Below are 18,517 nucleotides of genomic sequence, written 5' to 3'. Positions count from 1 at the left end.
TGAACAAGACAGTGGGTTTTCCTCCCTACATATCTTATTTTCAATAACCAGATTTAGTTCTTGTTTTAGTCAACAAATTTTAGAAATCATACAGCTTGAATGACTACAATTCTCAGTTAAAAGCATAGAGAGAATGGCAATAGAATGCTGAACTTTTACAATAGCTAAGTAGTCTGTCTATACATCTAAGTAAAGCAGAGATGTATCCCTTGCCAATGTAAGGCTTTTTCAGCTGCGTTGTTCAGAATATCAATCCTAACCTCAATGTGGTTTCAATTATGAATCACTAGACCAAAAAGGCCTTGATTTATTCTATTTTTCTCCAATTATTCATGATAAGCTTTTATTGAATACTTTGAGAAAGTATTTCATCATGCTTCCCATCCTCGAGTGGTCATAGGGCAAAACCGAAGGAATTAACCTCTCTCCTTCTCTGGAGCCAACCACGGCACTTATGCTCTGCAGAATCACAAGTCAAGTTGCATGCCCAACATTTCACATTCTGATGAAGGTTACAAACCTTCCCCAAAACCATTTTAGCCATGAGGCACACAGGAGTTTCTATCTATTCCTACTTGAGTGATGAAATGTGATACCACGTGAATCACAGATTACAAATGCCAAAATATATCATGCGACTACAATGCTAAGTTATTCAGCATCTTTTTTCGCTTAGCTGCTTAAATTTTATCAGCTGTCCGAGCCCTTCTGACACTGAATCTATTGGCTGAACACATCTTTTGACATAAAAACTTAACTTCAGGTTCATTTCTTCAACTCTTTAATTTTAATAATTTTCAGTGAGAAGAAAAGAATTATCAAGAATAAAATTTGCATTCACGCTTTCAATAAGGCAGGTAGGTTGAAGAATCAAAGGGTGACAAAGATGATTAGAGGGCTGGAGCATTTCTCCTTTGAAGAAAAGTTGAGGGAGTTAGGCTTATTCAGTCTGGAGAAAAAGCAGCTTCAGGGGGACCTTGCTGTGGCTTTCCAGTACTCAAAGGGAGCTTAGAAACAGGAGGGAGACCAACTTTTTACACGATTTAATAATGACAAGACAAGAGAGAATAGTCCTTAATTAAAGTAAGGGAAATTTAAATCAGACATTTGGAAGAAATTCTTTAACTCAGAGAGGGGTGAAGTGCTGGCACAGGCTGCCCAGAGAGCTGTGAATTCCCTATACCTGGAAGTGTTCAAGGCCAGGTTGGATGGCAGCCTGGGCATTTCTCATTTACAGGTAAATAAGTTTTATAAAAGTGTATATTAATATTTGGTTAATGTTCTGAAGATACCAGGATGTTAGTACAACTATAATATTGGCATCACCTGGGGAGTATGAGCAATAACATACTAGTCAAAGAGCTTAAAAGTAGTTTTAGAAATCATTTAGAAAGTGTGATCTGCTGGTAATTGGACAGAGCCCACAAATGAACATCCAGCATAGGATTTTCTAAAGGAATGGCATTTGTTGCACAAAGTTAGCTTGTCTATTTGTTTTAGTTTAAGCCAAACGATGGTTCTGTTTCCTGTCTCACTGGGAAAAACTAAATCTAGTATGTTTAATAGTATGTGAGGCATGGTGATATTCTCAAGTGATTTATTAAAGTCTGATCTACATCACCCAAGGTCAAAACTCAAAAGCATCTACTTACAAACAAAACCTAATGTTTTATAGGCCTATGTTATAAACAGGCTTAAAAGAATTTCAGCAAAAGCAACTAAATAAAAACTGGAAAAAACTCATCTGACACATTTTCCAGAAACCATATACGTTAGGAAGGTATGTAGTACAGTGAAAGGAGAACTTAAATAATCACAAAATAGCTAGTTTGTGAAGCGAAAAAGTAATTTACCCCCATTAGTGCACAACAAAGTTCTTAATTGAAGATAACAGATCATGTCTCAAATCCATATCATCAGTTCTAATCCAGCCCAAATTGGTAACAATCAGAATGAACAGCATATAAGTCGCCATTTTCTGGCTTATTTGAACATAATAGATTGCTGCTACCCCATAGATAATGGCCAACCAATACAAAACACCACTTGCCCTCTCCTCTAAAAGGCAAAAACATAGTGTATTGCTATTGAAACTACTACTTCATTATGTATCAGCATGTTATACACTCACTGCTCTTCCACTTCCTTAACAGTATGAGTAGGAAACTACAAGCAAGAAAATCATCCACTTTTCTTTATAAAAGGACATCAGCCTTCAGTCAAATGATATGAACACATAAAATTGTTTGGATCCCATTGCTCACTCAGTGTATTAATATGCAATTAACTGCACATGCATTTATCTTCTGCGTACCTTATATCCCCTTCTGCTAGAAAAACACCCTCGCACTGCTGCTGTGCCCACATGGTGGTGAAGATACTCAGGCAACAGTCTCACTAACATTTTGAGCCAATATAAGCCAAACTCATGCCAAAAAAAGCAGCCTTCCAGACACCCACTCCCTCCTTTGTTCCTCCCCATCTTTCTTTTATTTTGCTGGGTAAGTTTTACAGAAGGAAACAGATTTCAGTTAATTCACCACAAGTGATTTGGAAAATTCAAGAAGGAGGTAGCACAGGGAGAGGAAATCATCATCCAAGTGTGGAAGAATGCAGGACTGCTTCTTTTGGCAACAGTATCTGCTTGGAGCAGTTGGAGTGTTTGGGTGACTACAGATTGAATACAAGGTGGTGGGATGGTGTTTCTGTGTGCTGAGAAAGGAGGAACACCTGGGGGTAAACTCATATGCAGACCTAGTTATGAGCATGCCTCGTTCATTTTAAATGCATGAACATCACTTCCATGCTGACTGTCCAAATTAACAGCCATCCCCTCAGATAAAAACACCAAAGTAATTTTGCTAAAAAGAGAACGTAATCATTATTACGTTTGTGGATTTTCTAGTTCCTGATACCAGTTATCAGTCAAGGTAAAGCAAAGAGAAAGTCTTCAGAAAGCAGTTGCAAGTCCTTAACAGTCCTGCTTTGCAAACGATGTCAAACTTGAGGCAGCCCTTTGTGAATGATGCACAGCTTCACCTTTACAGCTACTGTAGTTCCAGACCTAATCAAGTATATCAGGCCCCCAAGAACCTTTTGTCTATCATACTTAGAGGCTAACTCAAAATAGGCTTCATTCAACTGCACTATAATAAAAACAATAAAAGGCCAGCAATATATAAAATCATAGGAAATAGTCCGAAATTAGATGACGAATCTTGTAACAGGGAAAATTCATGAGTTTGCATCAGCTCAACAAAATACAGAGCATAATACATACCTTGGACAGTTATGAGTTACTCTAATTGTTGAAGCAGAAATGCTTTCACTGCTTTATTTTACATCTGAAGCACTTGGAACAACTGTGCAGCAAAATAACTAACAACCAGGGCATTTTATTGAGCTCTAACTCTCTGTTAGTTTTCAGGACTTTCTGCTAGAAAGGGGTCATTCTCCTAGCAATTAAGCACACGTAACAATTAATACAAGCCATTTCTGTCTAAATATTCCATAACCAAACCTATGCTGTCGTTTTCAAAACCTTATTGCTTTCAGCTCATTAACAGCTTTGTACTGATCAGAGGAATCTCTAACTGAAGCAAGCCTGTTGCATTAAAATTGTGATTGTACCCTCTGCACCTCCTGCTAATCTGTCTACAGCTTTTACATACTCTTTCTGCAGCTCTGCACTCTATTCCTATCTAAACCATGTAATGGGAACAAGAGAACATATACAAGCACTACATTTAATCCTTACTAACCACAACATCATGGTGAACAACAAGGAGAGCTAGAGAACTGTATACTGAGCCAGCCTAGTTCAAAGGGAAAAAATAAATGACAAGTTCTGGAGGTACAGTTCTGGCCAATAACACAAGAATTTTTGGCACTGAGTTACTTGCACATTTCACTGTGATATTAATGTTAACTTGCAGGTGCTTCAACAGTCACCTATATCCTGACCCTGAGGCCAATGTGAAATAACTTTTCTTTAAATGTTTCAATCTTGGAGTTTACCTAGATATGAATATGGCAGTTTTCTTGCAAATGAGGAACACATTCAAGTTATCTTTAGTTATTTTGTCTTCTTATCAGAGTTTGAGAATACAGTTAACATCTTCGACTACCCCAAAAGCACACGTACCTTCTTTCCAACTACCATTTTTCATCCAGGCTAACTAGAGATCACAACAGTGCTATGAGTCCACATTAGGCACAAATTTAGATGAGAAATATACTTGGGCTCAAGTAGATTCCTTTTTCTGCAATGAGCAGAATTTTGACAACTGAATACCACAATTATTTTTTTAATGTTCTAAAAGATCTCCACAACTTATTAAATTTACTAGCAGATATTGTATATATCACCACCTTCCAAACTGTCTGAATTCAGAAATATCTGAGTCCTAGAGAATATACTCCCTTACAGATCGCAACTGCAATACGTTCTCATCTCAAAGAGATAAAACATAATATATTCAACTAAAAAATAATCTCAAAAATGGGCTGGAAAAGGCTCCTGTTATTCAATTCCATGGAAAGAACATGGTTCAAGACCCAACAGCATTAGTTGGCTAAAAAAAGAAAAACACCACAAAAAGAGCCTGATAAAATGAAATTTTCATGCATGCTCAGAGCAGCTATCAAAAAACACAGTTAAAGATATCACAGGGTTGTGCACTTCTGTTCTACAAATTTAACTGCTTTTGAACAATTCCCAATCTGAATTCTATTTTCTTTAACTGACCCCATGAGAAAGGGTCACAGGCACACTGTGCTGCTGGCTAATATGGAGCTTACACAGCCCATAAAGGAACTTTTTTATGATGTTTCTGTTTCATATTGAAGTGAGAAATGTATTCATGCACATATTAAGCAATTTTCATAGACTAGGATAAATATCAAATTCTTTCAACTAAGACATAAAATCACCAAGGAGCTGACCATGTATGGCACGAGACTCATGATATGAGGTGTTAAACTCCAATATGCTGGACAAATTCCAGCCTGTCTAATTGCAGTCAGCCCTCTAACTTTTCTTAGCCATTACATATTGATAAAACATTCCTGCTTACTCCCCTGCTGCCCTAGCATGACACTGCTGTTATGTGTTCCACCGCAGCTTCAGTGCTCTGCTCTACACCGTGCTCTGTCTGTGGCAATAAACCTGCCTAAGAGAACCTCTAGGTTGAAAAGCTAAGTATAAATATCTTTTTTTCAAAGTACCTATTTAAGGATTAGAAAAAGCCTGCTTGTTGCCCAGACTTAAGTACAACTTCTCCAGAAATTGACCGGTTTCCAGAACAGAAGAGAACCATAAGAGCTTTTTGTATTCCTTTTAAAGCCTCCCTAAGGATATCCTCTTCATTTTACTAGACGCTTCAAGATGCTTGACCTGCTAGCATAATCTGAAGGTGTTAAGATACTTTGACTCCCCATTTATAGAACACATTCTTCTTCTGTAGCTAATTTGTTGCTTAAGAACTGACAATTGTCACATTTGTTCTCAAGTCAATGACAAAAGTAGACCAATGCCTTTGGCTAGGCAGCAGAAATTTGTCTTCTAGCCCTTCCTAACAAGTGTTCACACTCAATCAGCCCGAGGAGTTCGAAGTAAAACACGCTACTCCTGAGCACTCCTACACAGCTTCCAGAGAGACTCTCTTTAACTTACCATAAAGAGAGACAGTTAACAAGTTTGTTTTTATTAGTAACACAGAACTATTTTTTTATATTTTAACACAGAGAAAATTAACTGATTATGAGTGAAAATCATCTGCAGCCTTTATATGGTAAAAAATCAGAACCAGCTGCCTGGTGCAGAAGGTTAATTAATTCTCCAGCATTTGTTCTTAACAGAGGGAGGTTCAACCAGTGAAGCGTTTAAAAAATAAAAAAAAATAAAAAAATAAAAAACAAAAAACTCCACAACCAACACCCCAACAAAACTTTGATCATCGGTTTCTGCTCGAGAGAAATTACATAGAAAAAAGCACGGAGAAAACTGCAGGCATAAGACTAATCAGCTATTTCAGCAAAATTATGTTAAGGACTCCTGCAAATTAAGATCGTCAGTATTTCCACTGACTATTTCCACTGCAGTCATTCAATCTTAGAGCTCAAAACTGACCCTGAATGCAAAATAAATAAATGTGTGTATGCATGCATGAAAAATAAATAAATACACAAATAAATAAATAATCAAGCATGCAATTTGGAGTGCAACAGCCAAAGTTCATATTTCACAGCCAGGACATAAAACAAACTGCTAGTTATTTTGCCAGTTGTCATAAAAATATATTAACTTCATCTGTTGGAGTTACCAACACAATGCATACACAAACACACACAGAATTATTACCAAGTCTCATTCCACATACCTCTTATACGAGGAAGAAAAAGTCATTTGTTTTATGAGTGAATCAAATGAATTTACTTACCACAGCTGGGGGATCATTCCATTCTTCATAAGAAATGGCAGCATATGGATAAATTCTATCATTGATAATCTGAAGAGTAGCAAGAGCGATTGCTTTCATCGATCGAAAATATGCTTCCCAGAACCACCTTGCCTGCAAAGAGAATAAAATTCACTTTCCTACTGAACAGATCCAGCACACAATAATCAGTTCAGGCTTGACGCATACTATCTGCTCAGTGTAGTCAACAAGTCAGGTGGAAATTAAATTAGGAGGCATGCTTACTCCTACTAGGATATTTCTGTAGTGCCAGCAGGCTTCAAACTCAGATCCACTTCCATGTAAAAGACGACTTACGGCCAATAAAAGGAAGCAACAGCATTACTTCGCAATTGATTAATAAGAATGAAAAACCTTGCAAATCCTCAAAGAAATCAGTCACTTTCACATTCTTATCATCAGTTTTCCCCTTGAAAAAACATCAAAAGCAGTTTGAACATTGAAAATAAGTTACTGCTATACTCATTTTTTCCAAAGCAGAGGGACCCACCGTGCAGCTAAGCAGCCTAATAAAGGCATGGAGCATAAAAGGTGGAACTTAACTCACTTTTTAACTAGATCAACTGGAGAATTTTAGTATTCATGATCTCCATCAAATTAATAAGTCCCCTAAACTGCCAAAAAAAATTTATAAAAATAAATATCAAGATCTTTCATAACAGTCCATGCACTTTGCTTATTAATAACAAACATTCATCTGGGCCAATTTACAACAAAGGAAGTGTAAAATTGCATGCTGAAATGAAGCATGTAATTTCCTTGTACCCAGGCACACGGGGTTTCACAGAGAAGTCATTCTCAAGCCCTGTACGGTAAGTTTAAATCTTATCCCAGTTTCCACATAAGACACAAACGTTTGAAGAAAAATAGGGTTTCAGAATTGAAAATGCTCACTTCTCTTATTTTCTATTAGAGATAAAAACATATTTTTAAAATGCCTAGAATCATCAAATGATCCTGAAGGATCACTTCCAAGCCAAAAGGAAATACACATTGCCAATAAAAATAGTTCAAGTGTTTTGGCCCAAGAGACGTGACATTTTTCAACCTGATTTTTCTTCAGGAAACTCCAGCACCTTGAAGTGTCCAGAAAGTTATTTAATTTAAAATCTCCCTATGGTTCAGTATCAACATTTGTATCTAGATGGTAAAGCAATTAGAGGAAAACAGAGCAGAATGCAACAACTGAAGGAAAAAAATGTACAAAGTTGGGTAAATGCTTTTTTACTGTTACGTATTTCTTAAACTGCACGAAGACTCTACAGAAAGGCCAGTTTTAGACATGTGATCTGAGAATATTATTATTTAGAATATTGTATTACTGAAGCAATACCAAGCTTTTGGAGGTACAGACTTGAAGATATAAGAAAGCTATATAACAGCAAATCTGACAGGAAAAGGGAGAAGCGTACTCGAGCACTGTCTTTATCATGAGAAGACATAAACATACAAGCATGCACCACAAAAGATGATTTCAAAGTTTTACTAAGGTGACAGAGGAACATATCCAAAACATTACAATTCTCTCTGCAACTCATCATCCAGAGAAAATGCAAAGCAGTTTCACTCCAGAACAGAATCACTCTCTCTCCCCTTGGTAAGGCTTAGTAGCTGGGTAACAGCCTGATAGTCTGACCAAAAACATACTTCAAAACAAATATTATGTCCAGCTGTAATAGCAGAACAATTAAACGAACACATTAGAATAAGTTACTCTGAACCCTTAAAATATCAAAAAGACAGTAAATAAAGCAAGCACCACATTCTAAAAAAAAAAAAAAAAACAACAAAAAAAACAACAAAAAACACATTCTTTTATTCCTGCCCCATTTCTTAATAAACCATATTATACACAACTCACTGCATGAGACTCGGAAAGAAAATAAAATATAAATTGAGAATTAAAAGTGACCAGATCAGCAACTGAAGAAACTGAAACACAGAATGAATAGAGATTCCAAATATCATTTTCATATGAAACAACAGCTTGAGAAAACTACTGCTATAAGCAGTGATGATCATGAAGTGGGAAGTGTTTTATGGAGTCTTTCAATATGCAACTTTGTGAGTAGATGGGAATGTGTATTTCACTGTTACTAAATGACAACATTCCTAATCAGTTCTGAGATTATTTGTATTGTAACTATGATTATCCAGCTTTGTAACAATCAACTCTTCAACTAAACTGAAACTCCTTTAGCACAACTAGGATGGATCTGATGTAGCATCTCTTTGCTGAAAGAATGTTTGTAATGTCAGGTAAGACTACACCTTAAAACCAGAAGCAACAGTGGAGAAGAGGGCAGAGGGTATTTATCTTTTAGGGACTAACATATATATAATTAATTTTTTGTAAGGAGCTAGAAAATGTTCCCACAGTTGGCGGTAATTTTTTGGAGTGTGTTTCTTTAAGGCAGAACTCAAAACCTTCTAAGGGGATTCTAAGTCCCCAAACAGATGTTTCAGGGTCTCATTACTTCCTCCCCACCTTGTTTGCTTTTATAAAGCAGAATTGATTAACATGGTTTGCCAGTCTCTGCTGCTCAGCATGGTGAGTTGCTAAACATTTTGGGAAAGTTCTCTATTGGGAAGATGTGTGTCAATTCCATTTGAAATGTATTTTCTGCTCTACTTGGTGTGGTTGAAAAGCTTATGTTGGAATGTAATGAATACCTAGGGGGAATAAAAATCCTATGAACGCAGACAGGGATATGGGAGAGAAAAACAAGAAAAGCAGCACTGAGATCTGTTCCTGCCTCCTATGCCAACTTTCTCAGTATTTTTATACAGTTTTTCTGAGCTGTCCATTTATCTTTCCCTCATCTGTGAATTCAGGAGGACAATAGTTATGTTCACAAGAGTAGCTTTAATATACTGGGAAATAGTTCTAAGTTTTAACAATTACAGTGTGTTGATTGTTGTCACAGCTGACCTGAAAAGGCTTAGAGAATCTTGCAGTAAGTGATCCACACTTACAGATCTTGTCTTTCACACAGTCTTGATTATACAAGGTCTGCAACTAAGATACAGTCAGGATGCTATTCCTTTCAACTTGACCAAAATCAGCTAGTTCTTTAGAAGCCTGCTTGATTAGGCTTTGGAACTTTCTGAGAAAACACCTTATGTGGACCACAGACTTGGAGGAAATGCTAAATTTGTATACACCTAAATATTGCTCAGGTCACAAGCAAGCTAAATTATGAACAGAGATCAAACGTGTACTTTGTAAAACTGCCAAAACAGCACAGCTGAACATACGCTAACCTATAGCATTTTACTCTGGGTGTACAGCTTATCCGGAATTGCAAACAGGTATTTGAGAAACACAGCTTCTTTTCCTCTTCTGAGTTTCTAAATAAATAGAAAATATGGGATAGATGCAACACAAAAGATGGAAAAGTACTGTTTTCTGTAACTGTTTTACCAACATGCGGAAGAGTCAAGGAGGGGGGCTGAAGTATGTGAGAGGTCCCTTCCAACCCCTACAATTCTGTGATATGGAATGACTGACTCAATAGGGAATGAGGAATACAAGATATTATTGGGTTGCCTGATGGGTTTGAAGTGACTAGCACATCATATGAGACAACAGTTTCCCCATGAAACTAACTCATCTGAATCAGGAGAAAATTTCACAAAGCCAAGACCACCTCACTGTAGAAGCCAAACACTGAAAGTACTGGAGACCAAACCCTCACCACTCTTATAGAGGTAAGATCTGCAGATCAAAGTCACAAACACAGGCATGCTAGGAAGAAACGGCTTTAAATTGTCTCTCTTTCCCCTTGCTTCTTCGAAGGATAAAAATGCTTCCTGTAATGTAGAGGTATTAATGTATCTCTACAGCTACATGTATACACTTCGAGTAACAGTTGCAACATCTGTGACAGTACTTAGGTTCTTTTAAGAAACTTGCAGATAGACTGAAAAACGTGGCATTTCATCAAACAAATCTTGTTGTCAGCTGCAGAGTTTTGTACAGGTGGGATACGAAGAGACCAGGCAGAAAATACTGAGCATATACTGATACAGGCAAGAGCTTGGGACAGAGCCATTTGCAGCTATTTTTGTAGAAGACAACAGGAAAAGTGCAACAGGCATCAGGATTGAAGTCTAATGACAGAAAGTAACATTTATTTAGTTAAGGTGTTATTTTCCTAAGAAGTAAACACACTTGGGGGCCTAGCATCTCTTTATAAGCTCTTTACAAGCCAGCACAGCATCAGGTTACAGAGTCCATTCATATAATGTTTATAAGTTCTAGTGTTAATGCTACTAATGGTGCTGCAGAGTAGAGTGCAAGACAGATCAATGTAAATCTTCTGATTGGTTTGTGGAAAGAAAAACACTAGGAATAAGGAAAGGAATACTTTTTGTAACGTTTAGATTAAAAGGAAAAATATTCTACTAAGCAAGCTTTTTAGACTTGTTTTTTTCACAGCCTACAACTTGGTGGGAGTTAGGAAAGTTAGTAAACAAGAAACAACAAGATTCACAAAAGAACAGTAAAAGTTAACTGCCTATAAACCACTACTTTTCTCAGCTTCTAGGTCAGGAGCCATGACACCGTAAGGTTTTGCCCAATGCAGGAATTCAGTGTTCCCAAAATGCCTTGAAAAGGTTTATGATGCCTTTGAACACAACCATTTTCATACTACCTGACGTGACTCTCCTTCAATGTTTTCCTTTCTTGATGGCTCCTAGTGTTCCTGGTTTTCACACCCTGACCAGTTGACTTAGTGAAGTTCTGGTGAAGAGAACAACATGATGTAGCTGCTGCAGTAGTTCTGGCCTTGAAAATCATATCCAGGTGATATGTGATTGTCTTTTCCATCTTGGTTCTGTTAGCTACTTTCAGCCAAATGTTTCACATTCATTTGATCCTTTTCCTCTACTTCAGCATCTCAGCAGTATGTCTAATATCCATCTTAGAGACATATTGAGATGCAACTTTTTCAGACCTTTGTAAATTTGGGATTGGATAGAACCCAGCTTTATTCTTTCATTATTTGTAAAAATAAACTTGAAACTAATAAAAATTATGTTAAGCCAAGCAATGCTTCCAAAGTAACTGACTGCTGCAGCCCACTGACAAAAAAATGTATATCGGCAGCAAAAACATGCAGCACAGTCATAAAAGGCATTACAAAGAAATACCTACATCTCTGCTGTGTATCTACCAGCTCTGGTCATGAAGTTCAACCACAAGGACCTTCAGGTTCTAAAGCTGCACCATACTGTGATAAAATGGAATGCTTTTTAAGTTACCAAAATCTAACTAATTATTGCCCATTAAGTAAGCTATTGTAACTGCTCACATGCACTTCATACCCTTTCTGTTGTGCAGTAAGATCAGATAGGCGACTGAGGTTCAAGATAAACTGAATTTTATATTTGCCTCATAATAAAGATGCATATGAGCATAGCTGATGCTATTTAACAATCAGATAGAAAGCTTGAGCTCTCACTCCCCCACTCCAGTCTATTCACTCAAGGTAATATGGGACTGAAGAGATAAGACATAAGATCTTTTGCAGAAACAATCATTTAGTGCATAGTTTTCTAAATGAGATCTTGGGTTCTGATGGAGGACTCCAAAACCCCAAATTCACACATTTTTGTTTCCTCTTTCTGGACCACTACTTCAGTGTGTCCACAGCTGGTTCCTTGCTCCAAAAACTGTTTTGCTACTCATATGTACCACTTCTTGCATTCAGTTCTTCAGCAAAGCTGATACCAGCTGGGTCTCAACTAAAAGTAGAGACATCCTTGTTTCTTTAAACAGGTTTACTGAAACACACTCAGAAGACTTCATGCAACTAAGAATTAGATGGCAATGTATTGCTGCTGTACAATGATAATGATAGGAATTTGATTCTGAATGAGTGCTTGTTTGGTAGGGCCCTCAGGAGCAATATCATACAATCAAATTCAACAAGTCTAAAATTGGCTGGCTCACTCTTCCCTCTCATCAGTGGGGAAAAAAATGGGTTCTTCTGAGAGAAAGTGAGAAGTCTGGTGCTTTGAAATACATCCTGGACAGTCTGTGCCTCTCCTTTTAAGTAAGTAAGAGAGGAGGACAGAAGTAAGCAAAAAAATTCAAAATTTCAAAATTTATCAGGACATCTTTTCCCCAGATACACAAAAAGATCTGACGTGAGGAGAACCAACAATGCATGTTTGTCAAGCATAATTTATGGAAGAGAAAAAATCAAGCCAGCTCTAAAATCATGGGAGTCTTTTGGAGTGCCAGTACAATTATGCCCAAACTCAAGGTAAACCCTTTAGAAAACACAATCTGAAAGTGACGATTTGATTACTGTCTCTACAACCAAGAATTTTAAAGAATTCTGTGGAATACTGGTAAGCAAGCACTCTTTTACATCAAATTGAAAAACTTTCCAGATGATTGTTAAGTTTTACAGCAGATTGAATTAAATGCCTTTTTCAACTCTGACCTATTCTTATTGTATAGCTGCCATTTGCCAGCAAGTACCTATCTAAAAAAAGTGGCTGCGTATTACATGAAAAGCACTCATAATATCAGCATGCCATTTTAAAGGATAAGGAGTGGTTGAGAGCGTCTAATCATTTCAGGCAAAAACTAATCCTCCATTCAACACTGAGTTTTGCCAAACCTCAAGCTAGAGGGTTCTTCAGAAGTAAAAAAAGACAAATGAATAGTAGGACAATGCAGGGCACGTACATTTGTTTCCAGATAACTAAGATTTGCTTCTATTGGAACATGATGTTGTTCCTTTAATATTATTCTGAAATACCATTCTACTTTTGTTTCCTAATTGTGCTTGACTCCCAAGTAAACCTCCTCAAAATATTCATCTATTTAACTCATATAACCTTTATGATATGCCTATGGAGAAACATTTGTTAATGAAGACACTTCTGCAGGCTCACCAAGCAAAACATTTATATCATTACGGTCCTACATTTAAAGAAAGAGATTCCGGATGGACATTTTGAGGTGCTGCTTGTCTATCATAATTCAGTCTCAAAAACCATCTCTTCAAAAGTAAAATAGTCTGTGAATTTAATCCCTAAATTAATACTCTCAACTGTAGTAATTTCAAGTCCTAAAACAAGCATATTTGCCTACTTCAGATACACTATGAAAAGTAGAACTAAATCTTTCCACTATCCAGATTTTTTTTTTTTATTTTTTATTTTTTTTGAAGCTGCCAATTCATAAGGGAACAGAGGCCAGAGTTCAAAATGCTAGTCTTACCCTTCAGATACCAGCCACTTGGGAGAAGCTCACTTATACAGACTCTCAGTTTTATTGCTATAAACTACTTGACAAATGCTGACTCACAGGAGCTAAGGGTAAAGGAAAACATTAGTGCAAGAATAGATATTAATGTTAAGCTTCTTGTACTGCAGTTTTCTTCAAATTCTCCTCTTTGGTGTTTTGAAAAGAATTGCTTATTACTTATAATCTATATGTAGAAAAAACACTGTATGCATATGTAAATGGTTCTCTGATGCACACCTGTTAAAGTTAAAATTTTAAGTCTTGCTTCCATACTTGTAGATAATTTGTGGCTTGGTTTCTATTTCTTAAAGTTTTCATCTGCTGTTACGAGCAACAGCCTGCACTGCTCAAAATCTCACTCAAATATAAGACAGAGAAGAAGCTATTCTAATAGCATGAAATAGTAACATTTTGCATGGTTTTGAAATCCTACATTACTAAATAGATTTCCAATATTTCTGTTCCCAACAATAGTAACTGGATTCTAAAATAGCAAGAACGCAAAACTTAAGTAGGTAATAATACCACTCAACACTGATATTTTTCTCTCCTACCACAGATTTCTTCAGTTCAAACTTACTTTTTGACTAAGGATTATGTCAACCTGATGAATCTGTTGAAGAAGGCAACATTGCACCAGCCAGGAAACCTGATTTTTCTGCCCTGGCACCCTATAAAGCCATTGTCAAAATAAATTTCAATGATGGAATCAAGAAATGGATATCAATGCTATGAGCAGCACAGAACCCATCCAATCTCAGCCGTAATTGGGAATACTGTTGCAAAGCAGGGAGACAATCAGTAAAGAAAGGAGCGGGGTTAAAAAAAAAAAAAATCAGATTAATGAAGCACTTAGAGCTTTAAAACAGCATGATGCAAAAGTAACCACCATTTATTCTATTCCCTTTGCTCGCAAAGAGTGTTCAGCTCTGTCCTCCTATTTACAAGTCAAGATGTGTTGTCATAACAGATATGAGAGAATAATACAGATGCTCAACTGGTTTCTAGATATCTGTATCTATATAATCATTGATAATGATGTAAAGACAATCAGTTCAGTTTCCCTTCAGTTTCCAAGATTTTGTAAGGCTCTCTAATGACTCCAATTTCAACAGGCTGTTACTGTGAAGGGGCAGGCACACCTAACCTGAGGAGCAGACAAAATGACTTAGGTGTGTGTGTCATCCTTTCTACAACAGCTGGTCCTTCGTACACTCCCTGTTAACTGCATGAAACCAAACAGTGGTAACTTAGGTTTATGCTACCATTGATTCTACAGCAGTCCAGAAAAGAATAGAGAACAAATATGCGTATGCAATTGTAGAGAATGTTCAACTACACTATGTCCAAAATTTGGGGGCTGGAGGAATGTTTTAGCTGCGTTTCTTGACAAATGATGGACAGCTCCTGAAACTGAAAGCAATAGGTTTCTAGTCCCAGTGGTATTGCCTTCAAATATGTCTATGTTCTCAGGGTGGATCAGTTTTCCCTGCTGCAGGCATCCTGCTGAGAGGTGAGGTCCCCAGCAAAACACAGGAATCTGACTGCAAGCCTTTGAGGTGGCAGGAGCCAAGGGGGGTTCAAAGACAAGGCTGGCTGGTGGGCAGCACCTCTGAGTATTGTGGAGGTTAGAGGTTAGTAAAGCAGGAGCCACTGGCCAATAAAACAGTGTTTGGAGAGCCCACTCTACAGATAAATTGGGGATCTGTTTACACCTTTCCCAGCTTTCTGAGTTACACACACTGACGCTTCCCACTGCGATCTTGTCCTATGTCCACTAGCATCTCCCCTTCTCAGCAGCTGCCCTGTTCTCTGCTGGTTGGCTTTGTAACATGGCTAAAGGATGCTTGGAAACTTTTAATCAGCATCCAGCATCAAAAATAAATAAATAAAAGCACAAGCGCTTTTATTTGTGTCAACTGCTGCAACAAGATCTGTCTTGTTTGATATTTCCCATGACTGCTGTTCTAATGCTGGGAGAATAGAAGCTTAAATTCCCTTGATTAGAGAATTTAAACATAAAGCAAGCCCAATGCCAATCACACACATGAAAGGATAGCTTTCTGAAGCAAGAAAAAAAATGATCTAGGTAGAGTTACCACCACATTATAGCATTCAAAAATCAGTGCATACCTCACTTCAGAGCTTAAGCCCTGTATGAGGAAGAACATGTCCTTTTGATGAAGACACGTTTTCATGTTTCCTGTAAGCTATATAGCTCTATTTTAAGTGAGCATAAACATATATATACCCCGCTCAAACAGTTCTAAACGCTGAGCAATTTGAAGTGAGCATTACTACTTGCTTTGATTCAATACAAATGTGTCTTACTAAATTCTATGAGGATAAAACCTGAAGGACTGGTAGTCGTGTCTTTTTTTTTTTTTTTCTCCCCCATCTGCATCTATAGGAAAAAAAATCAGTTTACCACTTGGTGTTGACTTCTTCCTCAACATCTTAAAAATTAAGTGACATAACCTTAAGCTGTGTAAACACTTCATCCTTTGTGACTCCATAATTGCTGGCTGTGTTAACACTGTCAGATGGTCACATTGCAAAGGAAAGGGGTTGAAAATAATTTTACATAAACAAAAGAGTTGATAGACACCAACTAGAGTCTTTCATTTCATCTTGGAGAACATCTGAAATAGTGTGCTACAAGAGGAATGTTCTTTACTACATGAAGCGGAGTTTGGAGAAAAAGAAAAGTAATCATAAAGATAAGCAGGAAGTCTCTTCACAGAGTCCCTGCTATCTCAAAATAAAGATGGAAAGTACACCGCTGACCTGTGTTTGACTATTTATTCTGTATTAGTAAGAGTGTCAGGAAGTAGCTATTATTCCCCTCCAGGAAGTAGCTATTATTCCCCTCTTGACAGATACATAACGTGGCATCTGCAAGAGATGGAACTCAACGTAACGTGGCTTCTGCAAGAGATGGAACTCAATTCTCAGGGGATTCCATAAAGCACTGGTTGCTAAACACAGGTAGCAATAGATCAGAAACAAATGAGTAGTGAGAGGAAGAGTGCACAGCCCAGGTTTGGAGCTGCTAGCTTACTGAAGTATTTCAGACAATTGGTTAAAAGGTTTTTCACTCATTCTCAGGCTTAACCTAATCACCAGATTCAGGATTAGGAAAGTTTTTACCAGTATCTCAACCAGGACCATTGACATTTTCCTGTTATTGTTTGCTACAGTGTTGGGAAGCATCCTACAGTAGACTGTGCTGTGTGAGGGAACAGAGATGATGTATTCCATGGATCCTGTGGGACTAGAATTCCCTTACCCAGCTGAGTCAAGTTGCAGGAAACTATTTTTGAAGCTTAACAGCACTTTAACTTTAACAAGAGGAAGGAACCAACCCTCGCAAGTATATAATACAAGTTATACTGTTTGTCAGCTAAAAGGCATTACAGTATATTTCCAGCACAGTCCACTTCTTCTGTCCTAACAAAGATACACACACAGACATCTAAGAAGCTCTTAGATACATCTGCACAACTTAGGAAGACTAAAGGAAAAGGTATTTAAAGATTATCTGGCAGCAGGTTGCCTCTGCAGAACATGCAAAGCCTTTGTAACTTAAAGCCAAACATTTCCACTGTGTTGCAAGATACATTTGATGTAGTCATTAAAACAGGATCCAAGACTTTTAAGTTCCATTATTAACACTGTAGTTTGACCTTGGGAAAGTTATTTATATCTCTATCCACTCATCATGAAAATGGATCCAAGACAAAGTTGTATTTACTATTAGCGTTTAACACACTCAAATGCAAATACTACAGTAATACACAGCATTTACATCCTTATAACAGTTTGAACAACGAAGGAAAGGTTTAGAGAAACTACGAAATTTGATAAAGAAGTGTGATGTGATATTGACTATGCAGAGGGAGAACAGAGACTAGTGAGAACTAGTTGAACAACAGGAGAAAGGCTTAATCATCTATAGCTAGCTACTTTATTGGTACAAAACAAACCACTCTCTAATATACTTTTAAAAGAAGTTCATGCTTCTCCAAGTTTTGGATCACCTGGGTTTTCTGTAGGATATTCAAGCTGTGTATAGTGATCTGCAAGGGGTAAGTACCACAGGCCTACTTTACAAAAACATAAGGACAAACCTTTTTTTTTTTTTTTTTTTTTTTTTTGTCTTAAAATAGCATTATTTTGCTTCTACAGTTCAAGTTTAACCTTTTTTTGTTCAGAGGCTACAAACCTAGACACTAAAGCACCACAACTGCATCCTATAGAAATTACTCAATATGGTGTTGATATGGTCTGCCTCAGTTTTCAGAGCTCTTTGTCAGCTATGCCATGAAGCCCACTCTGTAATAAAGCAAGATTCAAAATAGTTTTCTTCGTTCAAAAAAGTAATGGCAGAAGAAACAATAGGAAAAAAGTCTAAGATAAGAATACTCGCTACAGCAAGTGAAGGGCAGGGGGGGAGCAATGAAAGTCTCATACACAAATGCCAAAGATTCTACAACTCCCCTGGTGACTCTGGCAGTAATCCAGGAAAAAGTTTTCTCTTTCCTTTGCTGTTTGCAGCAACAAATCTTTCCTCTGGAGGAGGGGTGAGAGGGCTGCAGCTAACTTCACTGCATCTGATAAGATGGCAAATTGTCCAGGTCTGACATTTATGGGGGACCTGGAGCTCCACTGAAGCACTCTGGGAGGATTAATGCAGGGTTAGCCTCTCCAATCACACTCCTTAAAATGCTACAAATGGCAGACAGATGAAAGTTCATTTAAATTTGAT

At 37.4% G+C, this 18,517-nt stretch overlaps 1 protein-coding gene across 2 annotated transcripts in view; it reads right to left on the bottom strand.

The window, feature by feature from the left end:
- Positions 1-18,517, bottom strand: part of EXT2 (exostosin glycosyltransferase 2) — a 72,650-nt gene that overhangs the window by 32,695 nt on the left and 21,438 nt on the right. For both annotated transcript variants that reach the window (XM_042814504.1, XM_042814503.1), the window contains exon 8: positions 6,441-6,572. In XM_042814504.1, coding sequence (XP_042670438.1) covers positions 6,441-6,572 — 132 coding nt within the window. The remainder of the gene's footprint in view (positions 1-6,440; positions 6,573-18,517) is intronic.

Source organism: Centrocercus urophasianus, unplaced genomic scaffold (genome assembly GCF_019232065.1).
Source record: "Centrocercus urophasianus isolate 14NV4802_14NV808 unplaced genomic scaffold, USGS_Curo_1.0 seq_14, whole genome shotgun sequence".
Classification (NCBI taxonomy): domain Eukaryota; kingdom Metazoa; phylum Chordata; class Aves; order Galliformes; family Phasianidae; genus Centrocercus; species Centrocercus urophasianus.
The sequence above is the reverse complement of the archived record's forward strand: the minus strand, read 5'-3'. Positions and strand labels throughout refer to the sequence as shown.